Source organism: Bufo gargarizans, chromosome 7, assembly GCF_014858855.1.
Source record: "Bufo gargarizans isolate SCDJY-AF-19 chromosome 7, ASM1485885v1, whole genome shotgun sequence".
NCBI classification, from domain to species: domain Eukaryota; kingdom Metazoa; phylum Chordata; class Amphibia; order Anura; family Bufonidae; genus Bufo; species Bufo gargarizans.
In genome coordinates, this window is record NC_058086.1 from 129348322 (window position 1) to 129374793 (window position 26472).

Sequence of the window (26472 nt, forward strand, 5' to 3'; positions counted from 1 at the left end):
AAGTATCCATACAGAGCTGGTCTGTTTAAAGGGGTTATCCCATCTTAGACAATGGGGGCATATCGCTAGGGGAGGCCTGGACACACATCAGTACAGGCAAATCTGCTTGCATGAAGAAGACACCAATGTGTTTGCTCACATGTTGAAGTCATGATTTGTTCTTTTTGCTAATTTTGCTTTTAAGGACCAGGAGGGCTTCAGGAGTAATGTATTTGCCCTAATTATTTAGTACTCTAGTATTGTCTTTATCGTGCAGTAATATGAGCTATGGTTACTCATGAGTGTGGTTATTAATATATTCACTCCTCTTTTTCACATAGCGGCTGTTAGTTGCCAGGGAGTTTGGTGACCGATCTGCAGAAAGAAGAGCTTACAGTAATCTTGGAAATGCCTTTATCTTCCTGGGTGAATTTGAAATGGCAGCGGAGTACTACAAGTAAGATATTATGTGCTGTGATTCATTGGCATACATTCAGACCTAGTTGTGAGCTCTGACAGTTGTGAGCTCACACTAGTAGTATTGTGAGTTGTGAGCTTAGACCTCTGTCAGTTTCCAAAACTACAGAGCACCCAAAGCGCGCTAGGTTCATTGCAGGGACTTGTCCTTCTAGAACATACTAATCAAAGGACCCTTCAAATAAACAATGCTTTGCTTTATTTTTGGAGGCTTCTGAGATATCCATAAATGAAAGTCCAAGACCAGGAGTAAAGGCTCTGAAGGACACTGCAGCTCTTGTTCTGGAAATCACTCCAAGCTCTTGCACTTCACCAATATGTTCTTCTGTCATGTTTCTATAATGGTCAGTGTATACTGGTCTTTATGGTGGACGTTCAGTGGACTTCTTCTGCTGCTCGTTCGCTCTTCAGAAGACTGACTCGCTGCACAAGCTCCTGGCCCATTGCCCAGGCAATTGCCAACAGCCTTGGGCATCAGGGCACTGACTGCTGACCAATAAATAATAAGGAAATACATTTTTTATATAGTTCACCGTAAAATACATATTTGTTAAAGGCGCATTGATAAAGACACCTAGATTAAACTCATGACACAGAAAAAAAAATATTTTCATTTGCCCAACTCATCCTGCTGTACTGCACGCTGTCTGCAGAAGGGCCTGCATGTTCAATGTCGACATGTTTCCTTTTGAAGGGGATGTCCAGGACCATTGACAATAGTATTATGATGTTCCATTTTCCAGTCGCCTGTAGAACATATAGGTGTACCTGTCACGTCTTTGAGTTCTCTCCTCAAACCCCATGCTCCCGCTTGCCCCGTTGTTCACAATCTGAACTTCCTGGTTTTGGATGTTAATGGGCGGCAGCAACACAACCCCATATTTATTCAATGTGATGGATGCATTTTTTCATTTAAAAAAATTTTTTTGTTTCATTTTTTTATTTTTTACAAACTTTTTAGCAAATTTCTTTTCATTGAAAAACAGAAAGCACATGGATGGCATTCCTGTTCTGTCCATGGTTTTTATGGACCTGTACAGTTCTGTGGTGATGTCTGGTTCACAAAATGGATCAAAGCAGTGCACGTCTCCATGATTTTTCCATTGACCCACAGTCGGTGGAAGAACAAGGTTGTGTGAATAAACACATTGAAATCAATGGATATGTGTGCTGTCTGTGGAGAACGCAAGCTGCACATGTTCTTGATTCAGTGAGGTGTGAGCAAGTCCTTAAGCTGGCCACATATTTAGTAGGCCAAACAATAATTTGGCTGACCAATGTCTTTCCCATACACGCTCAGTGGGGAGAGTTGGACGTTCCCAATACAAATTAGATTGTTGTCTGAACCCGCTGTTCGGCTAACAATATAGAAATGTGTAAGGCACCTTTACACTTTGCAATGTGATGTCACATTCTTTTCGTACAGTAACATTTACTCTTTTCTGCAGAAGAACGCTTCAACTGGCCCGGCAATTGAAGGACAGGGCGGTAGAAGCGCAGAGCTGTTACAGCTTGGGCAATACCTACACTCTACTTCAGGACTATGAAAAGGCCATTGACTATCATCTCAAGCATCTCGTCATCGCTAAGGAACTTAATGACAGGTTACAGCTTGAATACATTTCTTTATAAAATGTTTACAGAAGGCATCTCACAATTGGGGCTGGGGTGTGTGGGTGTCTCCGCACATCTGGAGAAGCAGTCGTGCATCCTGCAGTCACTGGGTAGTAATAACACATAGAGCATACACTTGGCTGCCTGGAACTTTTTATAAGGATTTGGGACAATTACGTTACATAATATCATTGAATGTCTTCTAATGCTACTTTACAATATTTTATGGGGATGGATTTCTTTGTGTGAAGGGACGTTTTCCACCATTCTAATACTGGAAACTGGAAAGTCATTTTCCAGTTAGGCATCACACATAGACCTAGCAGAACAGGCAGCACGTGGATGTCATTTGTGTGCTGTCCACATCCATTTTTCCATCCTACAAATTACAGAACATGCCCTCTTCTTGTCCATTTTGCTTTTTTATTAATGAAGCTGAGAAAAATACAGATTGCACACAGAAGGTATCCGTATTTTGCAGATCTGTGGTTTGCGGACCGCAAAAGGCATATGGTCATATGCATGTAGTCTTAAGCCCTTCCCGACCAGCGCCGTAATAGTACTATTACTGCTGCCCGATCAGCGGCATGGGTTCCGCAGTCACTGATAACCGGACCCCTGCTGTATGCGTGAAAACACAGATGCCGGCGCATTAACCCTTGACCGTGGCACGTGCGATGTGTGGAGGGAGGGAGAGAGCTTCCATCGACATAGACATTGGGTATCGCCGCGTCCGTATCGACCGGCTCTATAAAAAAGAATCACATGACCTAACCCCTCAGGTGAATAAAATAAAACTGCAAAAAAAAAAATTTTGGGGTCACCTTACATCACTAAAAGTGCAACACCAAGCAATCAAAAAGGCGTATGCCCCCCAAAATAGTACCAATCTAACTGTCTTCTGATCCCGCAAAACATGAGCCCCTACCTAAAACAATCGCCAAAAAAATAAAAAATAAACTATGGCTCTCAGATTATGGAGACACTAAAACATGATTTATTTATTTTTAATTTGTTTCGAAACTGCTTTTTTTTGTGTTAAATGTAAAAAAATAAGTAAAAAAGGTAGACATATTATGTATCGCCGCGTCCGTAACAACCTACCCTATAAAAATACCACATGGTCTAACCCCTCAGGTGAAAACCGTAAAAGAAGATAAAATAAAAACGGTGTAAAAAAAGCAATTTTTGGTCACCTTACATTACAAAAAGTGAAATAGCAATCAATAAAAAGTCATATGCACCCCAAAATAGAGCTAATCAAACAGTCATCTTATCCCGCAAAAATGATACCCTAACTAAGAAAATCGCCCAAAAAAAAAAAAAGCTATGGCTCTCAGACTATGGAGACACTAAAACATGATTATTACTTTTTTTGTTTCAGAAAAAGATATTATTGTGTAAAACTTAAATAAATAAAAAAATAGTATACATATTGGGTATTGCCACATCCGTAAGAACCTGCTGTATAAAAATATCACATGACCTAATAGTGTGTCAAAAAAGCAATTTTTTTTATCACCTTACATCACAAAAAGTGTAATACCAAGTGATCAAAAAGTCATATGCACCCTAAATTAGTACTAATCAAACAGTCATCTTATACTGAAAAAAATTAGCCCCTACATAAGACAGTCGCCTAAAATAAAAACTATATGGCTTTCAGAACACTAAAAATCATTTTATTCAAAACTGCTTTTATTATGTAAATATTTGGTATTGTCTCGTCCGTAACAACCTGCTCTATAAAAATACAATGTGATCTAACCTGTCAGGTGAACAAAAAATAAAAACTGCGCCAAAACAGCAATTTTTTTGTTACATTGCCTCACAAAAAGTGTAATATAGAGCAACCAAAAATGTACCCTAAAACATTACCAACAAAACTGCCACCTTATCCCGTAGTTTCCAAAATGGGGTCAGTTTCTACTCTAGGGGTGCATCAGGGGGTCTTCAAATGTGACATGGCAGCTTAAAATTATCCCAGTGAAATCTGCCTTCCAAAAACGATATGGTGTTCCTTTCCTTCTGCGCCCTGCTGTGTGCCCGTACAGAGCAGTTTGCGACCACATATGGGGTGTTTCTGTAAACTACTAACTAAATATTGAGTTTTGTTTGGCTGTTAACCCTTGCTTAGTTAGCAGAAAAAATTGATTTAAAATGGAAAATCTGCCAAAAAAGTGAAATTCTGAAATGTTATCTCCATTTCCATTAATTATTGTGGAACATCTAAAGGGTTAGCAAAGTTTGTAAAATCAGTTTTGAATACCTTAAGGGGGTGTATTTGGGTGGTTTCTATTATGTAAGCCTCACAAAGTGACTACAGACCTGAACTGGTCCTTTAAAGTGGGTTTTGGAAATTTTTATGAAAAATTTCAAGATTTGCTTCTAAACGTCTAACGTCCCTAAAAAATAAAATGGCATTTGCAAAATTATCCAAACATGAAGTAGACATATGGGGAGTGTAAAGTAATAACAATTTTTTTTGTTATTACTATTTATTATAAAAGTAGAGAAATTGAAATTTGGAAATATGCTAATTTTTCAGAATTTTTAGTTAATTTGGTATTTTAAAAAAATTCAATATAAATGACATTTTTATACTCCATTTTAACACTGTCATGAAGTACAATATGTGACGAAAAAACAATCTCAGAATGGCCTGAATAAGTAAAAGTGTTTAAAGTTATTACCACATAAAGTGACACTGTCAGATTTGCACAAAATGGCCTGGGCAGGAAGGTGAAAACTGGCCTAGGGTTGAAAGGGTTAACCTGTGGTCCCTAGACCTATATACATCAGGCCATTGCTGATAATGAAAAGTTGAATGAAGGTGAAAGGGTTAAAAAGACTAATATTGCATAACTCCTTTCCAGAACGGTCAGCAGGGCCGACTCCAGGTTTGTGGGCCCTTGGGCGATAAAGTCTCAGTGGGCCCCCTTGTGGGATTTTGTACTGTGAAACGGCATGTATTATAGATTAAATACCTTACACAGAGCATTCTACAGAGCGGATATATGTGAATCGGTACTTATGTGCCTACTTTTATTTTCTACCCAGTGTTTCAGTCCCTCAGGTCTATTCACAGAAATGTGCCCGCTCACAGTAGATATGGCAAGATGTGCCCTCTCACAGTAGATATGCTAAGATATGTGTCCCCCTCACAGTAGATATGCTAAGATATGTGTCCCCCTCACAGTAGATATGCCAAGATATGTGCCCCCTCACAGTAGATATGCCAAGATATGTGCCCCCTCACAGTAGATATGCCAAGATATGTGCCCCCTCACAGTAGATATGCCAAGATATGTGCCCCCTCACAGTAGATATGCCAAGATATGTGCCCCCTCACAGTAGATATGCCAAGATATGTGCCCCCCTCACAGTAGATATGCCAAGATATGTGCCCCCCTCACAGTAGATATGCCAAGATATGTGCCCCCTCACAGTAGATATGCCAAGATATGTGCCCCCCTCACAGTACATATGCCAAGATGTGCCCCCCTCACAGTACATATGCCAAGATATGTGCCCCCCTCACAGTACATATGCCAAGATATGTGCCCCCCTCACAGTAGATATGCCAAGATGCATGCCCTCTTACAGTGGATATGCCAAAATATTTGCCCAGTGCCCCTTCACAGTGGTTATGCCCAGATGTGCCCCTTTAACAGGAAGTAGAAAAAAAAAATATACTCCTCGCCTCAGTCACCTGGCTCCTCCCATGATCTGCGCTCCCCATCAGCAGCAGCAGGATACTGTGACACATGGCGCTCCTACACAGATCAGCAGGGCGATGTGTGAGGACAACGTGCTGCTGCTGTGGAGCGGGGAGCAAATAGTTCCCTGCTTCAGTGGCGTCCCTGCGGTTTTTGGTCCTTTCCCTGCCCCCCCCCCCCAATACTTTAAACAAAATTGTACCCCCTCACAGTAGTATTGCCTTCATTGTACAACCTTCACAGTAGTTTTGTACAGATGTGTGTCCCCTCACAGTAGTTATGCCCTCTCTGTGCCCCTTTCACAGTTGTAATGCCACATTGTGCCCCTTTTCATAGTAATAATCCCCATTGTGCCCCCTTCATAGTAATAATGCCCACTGTGCCCCCTTCATTGTAGTAATGCCCTCTGTGCCCCCCTCCAGAGTAGTAATGCCCTCTGTGGCCCCCTCCAGAGTAGTAATGCCCTCTGTGGCCCCCTCCAGAGTAGTAATGCCCTCTGTGGCCCCCTCCAGAGTAGTAATGCCCTCTGTGGCCCCCTCCAGAGTAGTAATGCCCTCTGTGGCCCCCTCCAGAGTAGTAATGCCCTCTGTGGCCCCCTCCAGAGTAGTAATGCCCTCTGTGGCCCCCTCCAGAGTAGTAATGCCCTCTGTGGCCCCCTCCAGAGTAGTAATGCCCTCTGTGGCCCCCTCCAGAGTAGTAATGCCCTCTGTGGCCCCCTCCAGAGTAGTAATGCCCTCTGTGGCCCCCTCCAGAGTAGTAATGCCCTCTGTGGCCCCCTCCAGAGTAGTAATGCCCTCCTTTGTGCCCGCCCCCTCCAGAGTAGTAATGCCCTCCTTTGTGCCCGCCCCCTCCAGAGTAGTAATGCCCTCCTTTGTGCCCGCCCCCTCCAGAGTAGTAATGCCCTCCTTTGTGCCCGCCCCCTCCAGAGTAGTAATGCCCTCCTTTGTGCCCGCCCCCTCCAGAGTAGTAATGCCCTCCTTTGTGCCCGCCCCCTCCAGAGTAGTAATGCCCTCCTTTGTGCCCGCCCCCTCCAGAGTAGTAATGCCCTCCTTTGTGCCCGCCCCCTCCAGAGTAGTAATGCCCTCCTTTGTGCCCGCCCCCTCCAGAGTAGTAATGCCCTCCTTTGTGCCCGCCCCCTCCAGAGTAGTAATGCCCTCCTTTGTGCCCGCCCCCTCCAGAGTAGTAATGCCCTCCTTTGTGCCCGCCCCCTCCAGAGTAGTAATGCCCTCCTTTGTGCCCGCCCCCTCCAGAGTAGTAATGCCCTCCTTTGTGCCCGCCCCCTCCAGAGTAGTAATGCCCTCCTTTGTGCCCGCCCCCTCCAGAGTAGTAATGCCCTCCTTTGTGCCCGCCCCCTCCAGAGTAGTAATGCCCTCCCTTGTGCCCGCCCCCTCCAGAGTAGTAATGCCCACCTTTGTGCCCCCCCCCCTCCAGAGTAGTAATAAACACCTTTGTGCCCCCCCCCTCCAGAGTAGTAATAAACACCTTTGTGCCCCCCCCCCTCCAGAGTAGTAATAAACACCTTTGTGCCCCCCCCCTCCAGAGTAGTAATAAACACCTTTGTGCCCCCCCCCCTCCAGAGTAGTAATAAACACCTTTGTGCCCCCCCCCCCCTCCAGAGTAGTAATAAACTACTTGTGTGAGCTCACCCCCACCCCAATTTATCCAGACGGCAGCGCGAGTGTTTATTTACCTTTTTTGTTTAGTAATAAACACCTTTGTGCCCCCCCCTCCAGAGTAGTAATAAACACCTTTGTATTAAAAACAAAAAAACATAGTAACTTCTCACCTTGTCCCGTTCCTGAAGCTCACAGTCCTCTCTCTTTACTGCAGACACAGATCAGTCTGTAGCACTGTGTGGGCAGAGCTTATGACGATTACCTGGCTGCAGGCTCCGCCCAGTCTTCCTGCTTCACCATTCAGAGCGCGGCTGCCCTGAAGGAGTGGAGGAGCACGGGGAGCTCAGAGGTGAGTGACAGGACCCAGCTTTCTGCGCTCCAGCAATGAGTACTTCTATCTGTATTGATGGAAGCGCTCATTGCTTCTGGCAGCTGTGCTGCGGGCCCCGACACTTGCACTTGCCTGGGTATGCTGGGTGCTGACTCCAGCCTTGCCTCGGAGCAACAAAAGAAAAACAGCCTTTTAATCAGGTGAATACAGCTATGGGACTATGCAGTTTGATAGGTAGGTCGCTGGTGGCAGATTTGAAAATGTTTGTTCAGGCTTGGGCATTTTTGTTGCAGTTGTAAATTGTTTCCATCATAGTATGCTATATATATGTATATGTCTTTATTGTAGGGTAGGAGAAGGTCGGGCATGTTGGAGTCTGGGGAATGCATATACTGCCTTAGGAAACCATGACCAAGCTGTGCACTTTGCAGAGAGGCACCTGGAAATCTCAAGAGAGGTAACAAAGGCTCTCATGACTCGTTTGTTTTGTATATGTTCACATGGCAGAATTTTCATACGCATTTTGTCTTATTCATTTTCATTTGTTGATGGAGATTGACTTATTGCTTGATCCTATAGAAAGGGGATGATTTCTGCAAGTAAATGTAGCTCTTGCCTCCTCCTGATGAGCAGGCAATTACCAGAAGTAAACTGTTCATTCCCGATAATTGCCTTCTGTGTCAGCCCATATAAAGGGGTGTCGGGGCAATGACCCCAATACCGGATGAACGATGGACTCCGAATAAAAAGATGTATGAGTACTCAGAGAAGAACTGACACAGACTCAGTATTGTGAATCAAGTTGCTCTAGTTTATTCAGGGAAAAGCAGACAATATATAGTATTTTTCTGGATCATTTTCAACAGTAAAAAAACACGTAGTTTAAGATTTACACATTGAGCTATAAAACCTTGAGATAAGATGAGCGCCTCTTGGCTCTACGCCCAGAGCATCTTATCTCTCCAGGTGCGTGATAGTCATGTACGCATCTTGCTGATACTTACAAAATGCCTTACTGGAACAAGGTCGGAGGGAGCTAGGAGTGACCTGAGTTTATCATAGATGCTCCACACTAAGGTTTTAAGGATTATGACATACAATGGCTGCACAAGGTACAAAATGGAGTCTCAACCCTCACAGGGGCTGTTAGTTTTTATTCACATTAGGCCTCCTGCACACGACCGTTGTGTGCACCCGTGGCCGTTGTCCCGTTTAACGTGTTTTTCTGCGGTCCCATTGACTTTCAATGGGTCCGTGGAAAAATCGGAAACTGCACCGTTTGGCAGCCGCGTCCGTGATCTGTGTTTCCTGGCCGTGAAAAAAATATGACCTGTCCTATTTTTTTCACGGCCAACGGTTCACGGACCCATTCAAGACAATGGGTCAGTGAAAATCACGGATGCACACAAGATTGGCATCCGTGTCCGTGATCCGTGATCCGTGTCCGTTTTTTCCTATCATTTCAATGGCAAACTTGACTTAGATTTTTTTTTCATTTTTCATGTCCGTGGATCCTCCAAAAATCAAGGAAGACCCACGGATGAAAAAACGGTCACGGACCACGGACCTACGGACTCCGTTTTTGCGGACCTTAAAAAAAAAACTGTCGTGTGCATGAGGCCTTAATGACACATGTTGTTTTCCAGGGCAGTGATTGTATTTAAAAAAGGAGGCTGAATGAGCTAATTTCCCCTCACCAATCTCTTGTCGCTACCGTTCTAAGACTGCTTGGGACGCCGCTGCTTCCCAGCTTGACACATAGGAAATTGTTTGGACTGATTGGTCGACTAGGCCATCCAAGTTATTTTCTGTGCGAGTGCACGTGCAGAAAGACGCGGGGAACCGAGCAAGGGATCGGTGGGGTGAAAGGCATTTATTACCTTTCCCATGGATAAATGTCTAGTAGCTGGGATACCTACTGCTGTAACCCCCACAATTGAAAGAATGTGGGTCCCAGAACTGGCACTGCAGTCAAACGCGTGCTGCTCCTGCATTGAAAGTCTGCGGGACAGTACAGCATAGCATTCTGGTATTTCCATTAGTCCCATAGATGCTCAACGCAGCAGCGGCAGCACACATGCATAGCCATCGGTGGGGTTACTAGCCATCAGACATTTATCGCCTATCCTGTGGATCGTATATTTATACTTAGGCCTCACATATAGGACTACTGCTTACTCTCAGTAACTGTATACATTGTGATTCTCTAGAATGGTTGATTTTATAAACCTGATTCCATGTCTTGACAGTTGGGGGACCGTAACGGAGAGCTGACTGCACAACTGAACCTCTCTGACCTGCAGATGGTGCTTGGACTAAGCTACAGTACCAATACGTCTGTGCTCTCCGAGGTTCCTGATTCAGAAAGCAGCTTACTTGGTAAGAAGAAAATATAAACGTCATGTTTCTCTGATTGTACATTTACGCTTGTTTGTGCAGTATTAAACTTACACAATTATTTACTTAAAATAATAAAGATTTCAGCCCTGGTTTATCATACCTTCACTCCAGAATTCTGGCTTCAAAAAGTTGCAAAATAGGGCTTTTGCGACTTTCTGCACTCACTTGCACAAACATTTAGCAACTTTTTTGCAGTTTTACACCACTCGCTCCAGTTTTTAAACATGGATAGGAAAGTGGGTGTGGTTAGCTGTTAAGGAGTTTCACTCCAGATTCATGATTGAGGCTCACTCTAATAGGAGAGTGTAGTAGGAAAGCTGAGACAAATGTATCAAACATGTGGCATAAAGTACACCAATAAAGACTCGAGCAACACTGACTTCAATCATTCCCCTCCTGACAAATTCCCCCCTGCTCCTCCAGTATAAACACAGTGTATGTAGGCAGATCCTTGCATTAGTGATATCTGCTGATAGCAGTTGTTATAGGAAAGAAAGTCCTCCAGGGGATGAGTAGCATCAGATGTGACTGGCAGCTGTTGCACTCCCATCCCCGTTGAAAAAAAAACATGTGATTTTTGCCTAAGTATGCATGTTAACTTTAATATGTCTGTTAGCAACTTAAAGGATAAGTCAGAATCTCAAGCAAACCCTAGAATAGCTTAAAATGAAGAAAAAAAGCGATGCCCCTTTTCTCCAGCGCCATCCTCTGCAGCGTTGATCCAGTCCTGTTTGTTGTCCTGCAACGTTGATCCACCGTTTGTTGACCGCATTGGTGATGCATCACGTGGTTGGCTGCAGCAGACACTGACCCAGTGACATGACCAGTGCAGCCAAACGCTATGAAACAGCGTGTCATAGATCGGGCCAGTGCTGCAGAGTTTGGCGCTGGAGAAAGGGGTGGGTATCACGTGTTTTTTAAAACTTAAGACATTATATGGGTTGTCTGAGGTTTTAAATTATCTTAGACAATCCATTTTAAAAGAGAAAAGACAAGCTTCTAGCCCACATGGACCTGGTCATCTCAGATCAGCAGTGGGGCTGGTGACAGATGTCATCCATTGTAGAAAATCTGTTAACCTTCTTTGTTTCAAGAGAAAGACAGAGAACTTATATTTCCTGCATTGTCTGGCAGGTGCGCGGCCACGTCTGAGCAGACGTCACAGCATGGAGAACCTTGAGCTCGTGAAGCTAACGCCGGACAGGGTAAGCCACCTGAATGGACGTAGTGGGAAAAATTGTGTGTTCTCAGTTTTCACTAGAGCAAGCATCAAACAAAATGCGGCCATACTTATTCTGAGGGGTCATGCAGGAGGCAAGGAGCTGCGATCTGAACAGCTTTTAAATACAGTACATAACCTAATATGAACCAATTCACTACTTGCTTGCTGAGTGACGCTGTATCTGAACGTACCAACCTCTGCCTTCTCTGTGGCCTCTACTAGAACAATACATAATGGCCTTGTATATTTGTCTTTGAATTGTTACCTTCAGGTGGAGAACTGGAACATTGAGATCCTCACAAAGCAGAAATCTCTTCTGTCCAAGCCTTCTGCTAAGCTCATGTTTGTTAATAAACTTAAGGGCAAGAAGTTTAAGAACAGTGCATCCAAAGTCCTGCAGGACACCAGTAACTCTTCAGATGCCAACAGGAAGATGACAAACTCCCAGCGGGTATTTCTTTTTTTTTTTCTGTTCCAAGTTATTGGTTACAACAGGGGCCCAACTCCAGGGGTCTCTTAAAGTGTGTTTCTGTAGTATAAAAAAAAATGCACAACAGTGGGAAATGTGAAAAATTACCTGTACTCTCCTTTTAAACCCCCTGCCGCTCCAACACTGTGGTGCCAACTCCTGCCTGTTTTTGCCTACTTTTCCTGCAGTGATGAGATACATCTGCACAAGCATGGCAGCCAACCACTGTCCTCTGCTTTCATGGTGGACATAAAAGCATCACTGCTGAGGCCAGTGACTCAGTGGATGTATGGCACAAGCAATGGCTGATGGGGACCACTGCAGTGTCATTGCCAGCAGTGTGGTGGATGTAACCAGTATTTTTAAGCACATTTTACCTTATAGGCGAAACTTGAAAAATTTGAATATCGTGCAAAAGTCCATTTATTTCAGTAATACAAATTAAAAGGAATTGCATTAATGCAGCTTAAAATTAGAATTTTGTGAAAAGGTTCAATATTCTAGGCTCAAAGTGTCACACTCTAGTCAGCTAATTAATCCATACCCCTTGAGAAAAGGGGACCTGAGATTGTGACTTTGGGGTTTTCATAAGCTGTAAGCCATAATCATCCAAATTATACCAAATAAAGGCTTGAAATATCTCGCTTTGCATGTAATGAGTCTATGGCCTCATGCACACGACCGTTGTTCTGGTCTACATCCGAGCCACAGTTTTTGTGGCTCGGATGCGGACCCATTCACTTCAATGGGGCCGCAAAAAATGCGGACAGCACTCCGCCTGCTGTCCGCATCCGTTGCTCCGTTCCGTAGCCCCGGGAAAAAAAATATATAACATGTCCTATTCTTGTCCGTTTTGCAGACAAAATTTGGCATTTCTACAATGGGCCGCCTGTTCTGAAAGGCACACAGGCGGCTTCAGTTTTTTTTGCGGATCCGCGGTTTGCAGACCGCAAAAAAAGAACGGTTGTGTGCATGAGGCCTATCTCATATTAGTTTCACCTTTTAAGTTGCATTACTGAAATAAATGAACTTTGCACAATATTCTAATTTTTCACCTGTATACTAATCTTAAAGGGATTCTGTCATGAGATTTTACCCCATAACCTAAAAATATGCCCATGTCCGTACTAATAACATGAATCCTAAGCTGGCCTTATTAAACCTGCTTGTGGCTCTATTAGCCCAAAAAAATGGTTTTTATAACCTGTCAATCACCTACCTAAGGTGCCCAAGGGGACGTCCGTTAATACAGGGTGCCCGGCCGCACCTGAGCCTAGTGCGCAACTGCGGGATCTGGCAGAGGGACGGGAGGATTGTGGAGGCGGCGCTGAGGTGAGGAAGGCGGCACTGTAGACAGGGAGGGCGGCGCTGGGCACCAGACAGCGATGGGTGCGGCCGGGCACCCTGTATTAACGGACGACCCCTTGGGCACCTTAGGTAGGTGATTGACAGGTTATAAAAAAAAAAACATTTGGGCTAATGGAGCCACAAGCAGGTTTAATAATCCCAGTTTAGGATTCATGTTATTAGTATGGACATGGGCATATGTTTAGGTTATAGGGGTAAAATCTCATGACAGAATCCCTTTAACCCCTTTAAAGGGATTGTGCAGGATTAGAACAATATGGCTGCTTTCTTCTAGTAACAGTGCCATATCTGTGGGTAGTGTCTGATATTGTAGCTAAGCTCTGGTGAAGTGAATGGGACTGAGCTGCAATACAACACACAACTAGTGGACTGCTTTTGGTAGAAGTAGCAGTTTTTCTAATCCTGTACAATTCTTTTATAGGGGTTTTGTGCTTTCCCAATATTGATGACCTATTCTCGGGACAGGTCATCAATATCAAATCTACAGGGGTCCGACTCTCTGTATGAAGAGAGCTCTGCAGTCTCTTCACCGTTTTCTTTACTCTTTACACACTGTCCCTTGAATAGGTCACAGTGTAACTAATTGCTCTGTACCATTAAATTGAATGGGATGGAGGGCCTGCCATACTGCAATGTCAACAGCGTGCAGGTATACAGTGAAGAGAAAGAAGTGCTCGCACAAGAGCTGGCTTCTCTTAAAACAACTGATCGGCTGGGGTGCCGGAAGGCAGACCCCTGCCCATCTGATATTGATGACCTATCCTGAGGAAAGCAGAAAACCCCATTAAACACCATATGCCATGGAAGAAAACCTCAACTTCCCATGGAGGTGGGATGGAAGGACAGTGATTTGTCATGCTGATTACACCATGATGTGATTATGCCACGCAGCACTGAGTACTTGATTTTATATCACTTTATATGTAGAATAGGACGTTCAGAGAACCTGCTAATTCACAACTTGATCCCAGCACAGAATCACAATATGGGAAATGTTATAAGATCAGAAACAGAACATTCCTCATTCTGGCTTTTTTTGTAGATGAGATCCATATTGCTGTTTTCTGCATTGTGATCAGCTTTGACTAGTTGCTGGCAGAATCCTCTAAAGCAGTGTTCCCTTTCTAGTAAATGTTTTCTGTTCTATACTAAATTCTATACGTGTGTGGATGGATCACATTGACTTTACTCTCTCAGCCTAGGTCTACATGTTACACAGCCGTAAAACCTGGTGCATCCAGTCACCTTTTACTAGAACGCTATTTCCTTGTTTCTAGACACAAATCAAGCAGGTTGGCAGGCAGCTGCTCCATGCAGGTCTGGTTGTAGAGGCAAGTGCACAAACGTTGTGTGGATACATTTGTTATAGGGCACCTACTGAGTGAATGGAGCATACTGTACATTCCCAGCAGCTTTCTGCTCTGAAATCTGTTTTCTTTGATGCAGCAGTTTGGCTCCATTCACACTCATTGTGATGCGCATCAAATCGAAGAACAGTCCAGATCCTAAGCATGTGAATGGGGCTTTTGCATTCCTATTCTCATGCAGAGGAAATTTTCTGGGTGGGTTTTTGGTGTTACCTATGGAAATAAATAGCATGCTGCTTGCAGTATTGCAGGAGGTAATAGAGGATTGGGCCACATAGAATGACAATGGAGCTAATCCTCATGCGGATCTGAACCTTTCTGCCATGGATCTAAACTGAAGCCATTTATTGCATTGTAAACAGAGGGGCTTTATACTTTCCTACCATGAAGTATGGTTCTAGGCAGTTTGATGCTTTCAGGCTTGTTCCTTGGGTCTCGTGACTTTATACACAGAGCGTTAGTTGTGCTGCACTAACTGGTCGCCCCCCTTATTTCCAGAAATCTGCGGTCCCAGACAGTATTGGAGATGAAGGATTCTTTGATCTTTTGAGTCGATTTCAAAGCAACCGAATGGATGATCAGAGGTGCAGTTTGCAGGGCAAAAACCTCTTGACTACAGCGACATCAACGCCTCCAAAATCCATGAGAAAATGTATGTACACACGTATGGACTGCTTGCAGCTTTAATATTGCTCGTCAGTGCTCAGGTCTACTGGAATCTAACGGAAATCTGGTGCAGTTTTTGTAGTCTCTTTAAAGCATTTGTTAGGGCAATTCCTAGGACTCTGTTCACACTAATGTTTATTCTTCTGTTCCTGACAAATGAAAGCATAAGGCCTAATAGATGGAAGGCATCGCATACGGTGTTAGTATGCATTGCTTAATTCACTAAAATAAGTGTATCAGGTTTCCAGAACTAGACAGAATAGAGGCTAGCAGATGAGTGTGAACACAGCCTAAGGCATTTGCCACTAGAAAAATCACTTTAAAACCAGTGGGTTCATTAATAGAAATGTTTTCCAATAAAAGAGAATTAATGTACTGGCAGGTTGCATGCACAGCCACCACTTCTATCATTTGGGGGGACTTGGGACCCCCAGTCTTGCAATCAGTGGTAATTCCTTACCCTGTGCATTACCAATAGTTTTATATTTTGGTACAGACCCTTTAAAATGCATCCAATCCTGTTGAATGTTTTATTTTATTTTTCCCCCCCTCCAGCCTTATCTGCATCTGTCGTATCTCCTCATACTGAGGAGTTTCTGGACCTCATAGCAAGCTCACAGAGTCGGAGGTTGGATGATCAGAGGGCCAGCTTCAGCAATCTGCCTGGACTGAAAATCAACCAACAGCGCAGTAACTCTGTCCTGGACCACCTGATGGCCACCGAGAACCGCGAGCCAGATGACGATTTCTTTGACATGCTGGTGAAATGTCAGGTAAGATACATTTGTAACAACATCTGGGATACATACACCCTATTTTTGAACGATGCGACACCTGAGTGTAAGACACACCTCAAATATAGGCAACAGAAAATGAAAACCGTATTTTCTACTTATTACATCTTCTCTTGTGGTGTAATAAAGTGGAGTGGTCAAGGTCAGTAACTTTGGGATCTAGTGTAGAGGGGGTTTAATATTTTTGGTCATCTGATAACCTTAGTATTCCATCTGCTATTGTAACAAACCGCAATGGCACATGTGGTTACCTCATTAAATGTACCTATCCAAGTAAATGTGTCTCTTTAGGTGTACTTTGAGCAACTGTTACAGATTTTGCATTGGGGGGGGGGGGGGATTTTAAATCAGCTGCTGCTGAACCTCATAATAATGCACACTTCAGCTGCTGTGGAATTTCATAATGCCTCAGCTGCTGCAGAACCTCTTTATAGATGCCTCCACTGCTGCAGAACACATAAGGCTTTGATTAGATCTGTGTTAGGGGCCTCCATCACAGTTTAGGTCATAAATGCTGGACCAACCAAGTGTTGCAGTCTGCCACGCTCCATAATGGAAACGCATGAGATCTCATCATAGTGAGCGGGATCTGTCAGATGTTGTGAACCATGATGTGCCAGATCCAGCACTTCCGGATTTTTGCTGTTGTGGTCCTATGACAGAGCAGAACAGTGAAAGACACTAGTTTGGATGTGAAAAAATCCTAATATGCACCTCTGCAGAACATCATAAAAGTGACAAGAGAACTACAAGTCTCATCATGACCAGGTTATTTTTGGAAATTACAGGGCAATACATAGAGGGGGTAAAAGAGGAGGAAACCTACAACTCCCAGCATGACCAGAGTGTTATTATAAGGCATCAGTGGTGGACATTACATGCAGAGGGATAAAATAGGAGAGAACTATAACTCCCAGCATTTCTAGGACATTATTAGGGCTATCACTGGACTTATAGAGGAGAAACCACTAACCTTTCCTCCACAAATGGCACAGGAGCTCCACCCCCTCACATTGTGATATCACACAGGTCCTTTACCACTTCTCCTCTGCACCACTGAGCTCTTTCTGCACTGGTCACATGATGATTTAGGGATGAGCGAATCGACTTCGGATGCCTCATCTGAAGTCTATTTACATAAAACTTTTGTTTTAATACTGTACTGAGCGGGTGCTCCGTGCAGTATTAGAATGTATTGGCTCCGATGAGCCAAAGTTATTACAGGTCCTTCTCCGTCTAGTATCTTTTCCTCTGCACAGATAGCTTGCCAAGTGTAATTAGGAGGCTGGCCTTGCTTCCACTGGAGGTATGCCACTGTCTCTCTCATTGATCCAGGAAAGTGCTATATGAGTGCTCTGACGGATCATTAAGGAAACTATCAGGGAGGTCTGGCACTGCTGGACCACCCTGATTGTAGACTACAAGATGCAGGCACTTTATAGAAAGATTGTTTTCTTGCAAAAAAAAAAAAAAGTGTCTTGTAGTCCAAACAATACAATGTATATTTGGAATATATTTACCTAGCTGTATTACAATACACCCACGATGCTATCATCACACATTAAAATACACTTACAACCCCATTTTAGCTAGGACAGTCACACAGGCAGTTTTCTATATAGTCAAATTGGTCATTGTATGTGCTTTCACATCATACTAAACCTTTAAGAGCTATCGGTAAAGATGTTGTTTTTTTACTTTTATTTTAGGGATCACGGTTAGATGACCAACGCTGCGCTCCTCCACCCCCACCCAAAAAAGGTCCCACAGTCCCAGATGAAGACTTCTTCAGTCTTATTCTGCGTGCACAGGCCAAGCGCATGGATGAACAGAGGGTGACGCTATCATCACACCTAAGGAGACCGAACTCGAGCTAGGGGAAAGGATATTGTGCCCTTTCCTGCAATCTGCTAATCTTAGAGGTTTAAAAAAATAATAATCAGGGTTTTTTCATAGTACTGTAATTTTTATACTCTTCTGTAAAGTAGAGCTACTTTAACACACTGTGTGTGTGTGCTCTTCCAGTGTTATACTTCTCTCCAGTCCCCAGATGAGTCCTCGCTAATGCACAACCTCAGACACTGCCGTTGTATGATTCATAGGACAATGGACACATGGCATGGATAGAGGGGCTTCCTGGACAGTGTGACTGTACAGATCCTGTAGATGTATGCAAGTGTCTCCTATGTCGGCTAAGTAGTGTACAGCCGTTCTGTGTGGAAAGTTCTTTATATGTGTATATATGTGTGGGTATTTTTTGTTTTTATTTTTTAAACTATGCCTTTACTAAAAGGGGGTTTGGATAAGTGAGTCTAAGGACTGGCACAGCAAGAGTTGTGTGAGACCATTGCACTTATTGTTAACTCTAGACTGTAATCTAAAGCACTAAATGATTATATGTGAATATTCTCATCTGGTATTAACTGGTAGTTTTAATCTTTTTATTTGCTTGCAACCTGCTGTGCTGTGCTCAGTAGGTACCTCTATTAGCAAAACTATGGTACTGACTTTGGTATTATCAACTCACAGCAGGAAACCTATGTATGGCCAGTTTCAGATGAGTGAGTTACCTGTGAGAGACGTAGCATAATTTATAATGCTTTGCGCTCCTGCCAGACCTCAGATCTACTGAATTGTACTGACGACATTGTGTCAATACAGTTAATTAAAGATGAGGTCGGGCCGGGACACACCACATTCTAAATCATCAGTTTCACTCTTCTGAAACTGGCCTATAGGAGTGTAAGGATCAGAGATTTACTGATTTGTTTATCTGACCCCCATAAACTTGCTCATCCAAGTAGTTTGTGTGGATGTTACTTCACTAAGTGGAGTCAGGTGTAAAATAAGCAACCAGTAGACACCTCTGATTCTACTCATCTCCTGAGGAAACAAGGATCCACCATGGATGAAATGCAACTGGTTTGGTTGTCCTCATTACCTTTGTGATCCTGTTGAAATGATCAAGTTTTTTTCTAAATTGATCTACGGTGTATGGCAATTTAAGGTTACATGGCATCTGTTTAATTGCAGCAAACACTTCTCATCTCTTCTATGGGAACAAAATTATAACGAATAGACATATGTACAGCAGAATGCTCTTCAGGTCTGCCTAGCTGTCGCCATAGAAAATAATGTAAGGCTCCTTGCAGTCCTGCCCCAGTACCTGCTGTGTAGCCTAACCTTCTGGTCAATGCTGTTCAGTAAAATTTACATTTTTAGAATGCCCGTCATGAAGGGGTTATTTTTTACTTAGGGAAATGATGGTACTGTAAGTGTTCTGTCTGGTCTGGCTTTTAAGTTTTGGTTGTGTAATATTGTTTTCATGAAATTTTGAAATGAGACGGGGGGAAAAAAAGAAAAACATTTATTTTCTACACCACTAATTGTTTTTTATGTACGGTATTTTATCCAAACCATGTAAAGTGGACCAGGAATAAAATCCTAGTTTAGAACACTAATCTGAATTATGTGTATTTTTGTCTGTGTGTACAGTGTGGTGTTCTATATACCATGGTTGCTTAAAGAAGATGTTAATGGTAGCGAGCGCCCGCCACTACAATGTTCACGTCGCAGTGTAACTTCAGTGCTGCCTTCAGTTCACAGAGTTGCACAGAACATCTGATCAGCAAGGGTTCAGCTGATCGGCTAGGGATGGCACACCCTGAGGATAGGCCGTCAGTTAAAAAAAAAATCCTTTAACATTAAGAGACAATCTGAAGACAAATTGAATATTCCTTCAGCACTTTTAGTGTACAGCCACACAGGGCAGTTTGGCATTGGGCTCTCTGCATAGGAACTATTTGCAGAAAATCCAGAGTAAAATACAATAGCAGCAAAGTGGATTAGAGCTCATAGACCGGGAACCTCCATGGTGCAGCGTATATAATAAGAAGCTCAAACCTTCTTACAATATACTACAAGTTGCACAGCTGCTGGGGAAGAAGGGTGCTCCGAGTAGCTATCCAAAACTTCTCCCCAGTCAGACTGCTGGTGAAAAAGTTTTAAAGAGGTTGCCCATTTTTAGGAGAAACAGATCACATGCCATGATTCTGGTTCTCCTGGCCAGACTGTCTTTACCCAGCATGGGACCACTGCAACCAATCACTGCCCTCAGTGGTGCACTGAAGATATGATGTCATTGTTGCAGCTGATAGAGCCCGGCTAGGAGAACCAAAGTAGAAGTGTGGGATATGCCAGGTAAGTACCAGTTCCTTATTGCAGGATGATCCCAAGGGTTAAGTTGAAAGCAAATACAAATTACAAGCTGGTCCTGTGAAGGGAGTTACCTTGGAGCATATAAAAAGATAGGAGAGGTTAGGTCATCAGTATTAACATCTCAGAAAACCCCTTTAAGCTATTCACAAACAGATCCATTTTTCTGTAAATGCAAAAGTATCCCTTGAAAAACATTTCCTATGAATAAATACTGATGAATACAATTCATAATATTTACAGCAAGGGAAATGGGTAGGTGACTTCATTTTCAGACTCTTACAAATTAGCCTTGTTATCCCAGGAGTTAATGAAGCTTTTTCAAAGGATAATTCTGCTTTATGTGACTAGGTACCAAAATATGCTGTTAACAATAATGTTGTAATCAGATATTTCTCATCTGTCTCATTGGGGGACACGGGCATTGACCATGGGTATAGCTGTTGCTGCTAGGAGGCAGACACTAAGCACACAAAGCGTAAGCTACTCCCTCTTCAGCTATATCCCTTCCTGCAGGGACCAAGCTAATCAGTTTTAGCTCAGTGTCTGTAGGAGGTAGACGTTCCTGCGTTGCAGGTCTGCTAGTTACTAACTTTTTAACTTCTAGTAGGCAACTTCATGCAGTCTCTTAAACAGCCTGCATCCCAACCAGGAGATGGGAGACCAGGGGGTCACCCAAACCCCCTGCTCGTTCCCACTCTCCGGAAGAAGAGGACCAGAGGTTCCTGTAAAAACCTCTGTCTCCTGCCAGCAATCGCATCACCACTGCCGCCCCAGTGAAAGTCCCCTCTGTTCCGATGTAGCGTCCCTCACCAAGGGGCCACACACCAAAGGTGGTGATCTGGCTAGAGCCAGAAGACTTCGGACAGGTGAGTAGAAGACTGCCCACAGTGCCCCCTCCAGTAGCCTCTCCTCCCCCTATGTAATGGTCCCCATGTGGTCGCCCTAGGTACTATGGACGGTAATGAAAAAAAAAATGGTACCTGGTGCAGGGCTCAGGGGGCTGCTCCTGCTGTGAGGCCGCACACGCAGTGCTTCGTTGATCCGGCCTGTGCGGCCTACTCCTACAAAAACTCCTCCCCCAAAAGGGGTTCTGTGTCTCCTGAGTCCTCTGCCTCTCCTCCTGCTAGAGAGTCTCACTCTGACATCTCAGTTGAAGAGGCATGTTCCAAGGAGAGAGGGGTCAGATGAGGATGTTGTCTCACCGGAGGATCAGTCGTCCAAACTATCCTTCACGGTGGACAATTTAATTACGGCAGTTATTGAGACGTTGCAGGTTGAGGAATCTGCTCCGTCATCTGCCAGCGTGGGTGTTTCCTTTAGGAAGTCCCATCATTCGCACAAGTGTTTCCCCAGCCAGCAGGAGTTTGATTCCTCTCTCTCCAAGGAGTGGAATTTTCCCGATAGACATTTCATGTTGCCAAAACGCTTGAACGTCTTTTATCCTTTCCTGGAGGATTTTACTAAGAAATGGTTGCTCCACCTGGAGTGGACCAGTCAGTTTCCCGCTTGGCAAAACATACTATCTTGCCAATGGCGGATGGGGCTTCTTTTTCTGATATTAAAAGATAAAAAGCTGGATGCGTTTGCAAAATCTGCCTTTAAAGCAGTGGGCACATCGCTGCAGCCGGTGTTTGCTTCTACATGGGTGAGCAAGGCTATGGGGGAGTGGGCAAATAACTTACGTCAGGGTCTTGAGTCGGGAGTCCCCTCGGAGGAACTTGCAGATGTTGTCCTGCAGCTCTCGCATGCCAGTGCATATATTTGTGAAGTATCTTTGGATGGGGCAAGGTTTATGGCTCACTCGTCAGCCCTGTTGGTGGCTATTTGCCGTACCCCATGGCTTTCATGCTGGGCGGCATGACTGCCCTCCCGTTTACCGGCAGACTTTTTGATAAGCGCCTGGATGAGATCATTTCGGATGCTACAGGTGGTAAGAGCACCCATTTACCGCAAAACAGGGGGCGGTCTAATAAGGCAAAAAAGCGGAAGCCTTTTTTTCGTCCCTTTCGGGGTCTTTCCAGCCCCAAGGCCAGAAGCGCAAGCCTTCCTTTAAGCCGCGGCCTTCCTGGCATTCCCGTCAACAGGGCTCCAAGTCCTTTAACCCTAAGATCTCTGCTGCATGACTGGTGGATCCCGGCGCCCTCAGTTTGGGTGGGCGGCCAGCTTCATGTGTTTTGGCATGTTTGGCTGGCTCACGTCTCAGATGAGTGGATGAGGGAAGTCATTGCAGAGGGCTACAAGCTGGATTCCAAATCCTCCCCTTAGTCTTGTTTTTTTCAATCGTCTCCTCCGTACTCTCCCACAGCCGCAGATTCTTTTTTTCTGGCAATTTGCATGCTGCTGCAGCAAGGTGTGACTGTTCCAGTTCCTGCGCAAGACCTCTTTCAGGGTTTTACTCCAATCTCAGAGGTTTCTCCGGTTCGCAGTGGGTCTATTTCACTACCAATTTGTAGCCCTCCCGTTCGGCCTGTCCACGGCTCCCAGCGTTTTTACAAAGGTTCTGGCGGCAGTCGTGGCCCTGCTTCATGCCAGGGGGATCTTGGCGATCCCTTACTTAGATGACATCCTGGTGTAGGGTCCGTCGTTCTAGGGAATGACAGACAGCCTGAGCATAGTCCTGGACACCCTGGAGCGCTTCGGATAGATCGTGAACAGACAGAAGTCTTGTCTTTATCCATCGCAGCTATTTACTTATCTGGGCATGGTACTGGACACTTGTCAGGCCAAGGTGCTCTCCATCTTCAGATTCGCTCATTGTTGCGGCCAGCTCCGTTTCCCATTCGTCACTGCATGCGGGCTCTGGGGTACATGGTTTCTGCATTTGAAGCAGTTCCTGCTCAATTCTATACCAGAGCACGTCAGCGAGCCATTCTGTCCATCTGGGATCACTCCCCAGCCTCCTTGCCCCAGTGCGTCCGGGCCCTCAGATGGTGGATGGTCTCTCCGATGTTGACGTCGGGTTGCTCGTTCCTCCCTTTCTGTTTGGAAAGTGTTAACAACGGATGCAAGCCTCAAGGGTTGGGGGAGTGTTGGAAACTCTCTCTGTTCGTAGGGTATGGTCACGCAAGGAGCACTCCCTTCCAATCAATGTTTTGGAGTTGAAGGTGATTCGGCTCTATCTGCGACATTGGGCCGACCATCTCAGGGGTTGTCCGGTGCGGGTGCAGTCCGACAACTCCATGGCGGTGGCGTACATCAATCACTAGGGCGGAACCCAGAAACCGACAGTCATGGAGAACACAGCGCTGATTCTCAGCTGGGTGGAGAAACATGTTCTGGCACTGTCGGCAGTTCACATACCCGGCATCAACAACTGGATCGCGGACTTCCTCAGCCAGGAGCATCTCGATCCCGGCGAGTGTGCTCTTTACCCGCAGGTCTTTCGGGCCACCTGCGAGAGGTGCTTCAACAACAAGGTCAAGGACTTTGTTGCGCGGTCCAGGGACCCCATGGCCCTGGCATGCGACGCGCTGGTGATCCCGTGGAGTCGGTTCACGTTTCTTTACGTATTCATGCCTCTTCCTCTCATTCCGCATCTCATCCGTCATTCTCGTGGGCCCCAGATTGGCCGCAGAGGGTGTAGCACGCATCCCTAGTCACACTTCTAGTCGACGAACCTTGGCGTCTTCCTCTTTGGGAAGACTTACTGTCGCAAGGGTCGATTTTCCACCAGAATTTAGGGTCGCTACATTTTATCGGCATGGCTGTTGAAGCCGCCGTTCTGAAGACTCAAGGTTTTTCGGGTGCAGTGGTCCAGACTATGATTCGTGCCAGGAAGCCGTCGTCTTCCAGAATCTACCACTGGACTTGGAAGTCCTACTGTAGTTGGTGCGAGCGGAGACAGCTGTCTCCCATTTGTTTTTCTTTGCCGCAACTTTTGGCTTTCCTGCACTTGGCGCTGGCTCTCAGCTCCCTCAAAGGACAAGTGTTGGCGCTCTCCATTCTTTTTCAGCGAAATTTAGCTTTGCTTTCGGAGGTTCTGACTTTTCTGCAGGGGGTGGCACGTGCTGCGTCCCCCTTGCGTCCGCCATTGGATTCTTGGGATCTTAATCTAGTGCTCAACACTCTCCAATCTTCTCAGTTTGAGCCTTTGCAGCTGGTGTCGCTGCGCTTCCGGTCTTAGAAGGTGGCTTTTTTGGTTGCAATTACTTCTATCTGTAGAGTGTCGATACTCGCGGCTCTGTCATGTCGGTCGCCCTTCCTGATCCTCCATCAGGAGAAGGTGGTCCTTCGCCCTGTGCAGTCCTTCCTGCCGAAGGTGGTGTCGACATTCCAACTAAGGGTACTTTCACACTAGCGTTTTTCTTTTCCGGCGCCGAGTTCCGTCCTAGAGGCTCAAATCCGGAAAAGAACTGATCAGTTTTATCCTAATGCATTCTGAATGGAGAGTGATCCGTTCAGGATGCATCAGGATGTCTTCAGTTCAGTCTTTTTGAGTGATCAGGCTTTTCAGAAAACCGTAGCATGTTGTATTTTTACCTCTGGCCAAAAATCCGGAACACCTTGACTGAATGCCGGATCCGGTCTTTTTCCCATTGACTTGCATTAACGCCGGATCCAGGGCCGTGTGTTCAGTCAAACCGGCTCCGGCTTTTGCATGTTAAACCCGAAAAATGTGAGAAAAAAAAAGTCCATAAATGGCGGATCCGTTTTTTCCAATGCATTTTTTCATTGTGATCAAAATCCTGATCATTCAAACAACGCTAGTGTGAAAGTAGCCTAAATGAGATCATTCTTCCTTCATTTTGTCCGAACCCGTCTCATCCTCGAGAACAGTTGCTCCATACTCTGGATCTGGTGCGTGCAGTGGGTATCTATCTGTCCCAGACGGCATCTTTCGGGCGGACGCATTCCCTGTTTGTGATTCCAGAGGGGCAGAGACAAGGGCTGGCAGCGTCAAAGACTTCCATTTCCAGATTTTTGTACTCCCTGTAAAATTTGTTTCTCTCCCATTCATTGCGGCATAGGTAGGTCTCTGCAGACTGCTCCACTGACACTCCGGCCCATGCTGAGCGTACGACAGTTTTCTCGGGTCCTCCCGGCGCAGCTGCTGCCCTCACCCTCCTCCCCATGTTTCATCTACAGCGGTCCGGTCCATCCGGGCCGCACTACGTGTGTAAGCGGCGGCCACCCCCTTACCTACTCTTGCCCTGCAGTCGACACACGCACCCTCCGGCCGCCCTCACCCGCACCTTGTCGCTCCTCCAGCACGCCATGTGTTGAGCAGCTCCCCATGCGTCGGGTCTAGTTCAGCTGGGTCCGACGTGATGACGGGAACGCTGGTTGGTGGCACACATACGATGAACGCCACCTACCGGCAACTTTTTTTGCACCTATAGTAGTGCCTCATGTTGGTTCAGTAGGATTTGGTAAACCAGTTTAGGGGTTGAGCGCTCAGACATTGACTGCGCCGAATGCAGAGACGAACGGCGCAAGCGCGAGATTTCGGACGGGGGGAGGATCGATTTCACTAGGAGATGGGCGTGCTGGAGCGAGGAGCTGGGTGGCAGTTTATGAAGGTAGACGGAGCCTCTAGGTGCTGAAAAGACGCCCACATAGCACCTAGAGGCTCATTTGCATAAATATAAAAGTGCTTTTTTAAAGAAAACGGCGGAACGGAGGAATATAATACTTGGCTTACATGGTACATCAGAAACTAGCGGATCGCTAGTGTCTGAAAACAAAATGTCTCCACAGCAAGTGGTAGAAACCCTTTAAGATTGAAAAAAAAAAAAAATCTTTCTAGGCAGGTACTGCCAGGTCTGTCACGTCTACAGACTCGTTATACAGGGAGTGCAGAATTATTAGGCAAATGAGTATTTTGACCACATCATCCTCTTTATGCATGTTGTCTTACTCCAAGCTGTATAGGCTCGAAAGCCTACTACCAATTAAGCATATTAGGTGATGTGCATCTCTGTAATGAGAAGGGGTGTGGTCTAATGACATCAACACCCTATATCAGGTGTGCATAATTATTAGGCAACTTCCTTTCCTTTGGTAAAATGGGTCAAAAGAAGGACTTGACAGGCTCAGAAAAGTCAAAAATAGTGAGATATCTTGCAGAGGGATGCAGCACTCTTAAAATTGCAAAGCTTCTGAAGCGTGATCCTCGAACAATCAAGCGTTTCATTCAAAATAGTCAACAGGGTCACAAGAAGCGTGTGGAAAAACCAAGGCGCAAAATAACTGCCCATGAACTGAGAAAAGTCAAGCGTGCAGCTGCCAAGAT

At 45.1% G+C, this 26472-nt stretch overlaps 2 protein-coding genes across 2 annotated transcripts in view; one reads left to right on the plus strand and one right to left on the minus strand.

Moving 5' to 3' along the window:
• The window catches only part of LOC122944194 (G-protein-signaling modulator 2-like), a 23878-nt gene extending 4395 nt beyond the window's left edge, over nt 1–19483 (plus strand). Inside the window, exons 2-10 of the mRNA XM_044302420.1 lie at nt 321–436; nt 1905–2060; nt 8085–8193; nt 9986–10115; nt 11271–11341; nt 11630–11809; nt 15061–15214; nt 15784–16001; nt 17732–19483. Of these exons, the coding sequence (XP_044158355.1) occupies nt 321–436; nt 1905–2060; nt 8085–8193; nt 9986–10115; nt 11271–11341; nt 11630–11809; nt 15061–15214; nt 15784–16001; nt 17732–17899 (1302 nt within the window). The 3' untranslated portion in view covers nt 17900–19483. The remainder of the gene's footprint in view (nt 1–320; nt 437–1904; nt 2061–8084; nt 8194–9985; nt 10116–11270; nt 11342–11629; nt 11810–15060; nt 15215–15783; nt 16002–17731) is intronic.
• CLCC1 (chloride channel CLIC like 1) overlaps nt 11870–26472 on the minus strand; it is a 145992-nt gene continuing 131389 nt past the window's right edge. The window contains exon 15 of the mRNA XM_044301875.1: nt 11870–11887. The gene's annotated coding sequence lies outside the window, so the exon portion shown is untranslated. The remainder of the gene's footprint in view (nt 11888–26472) is intronic.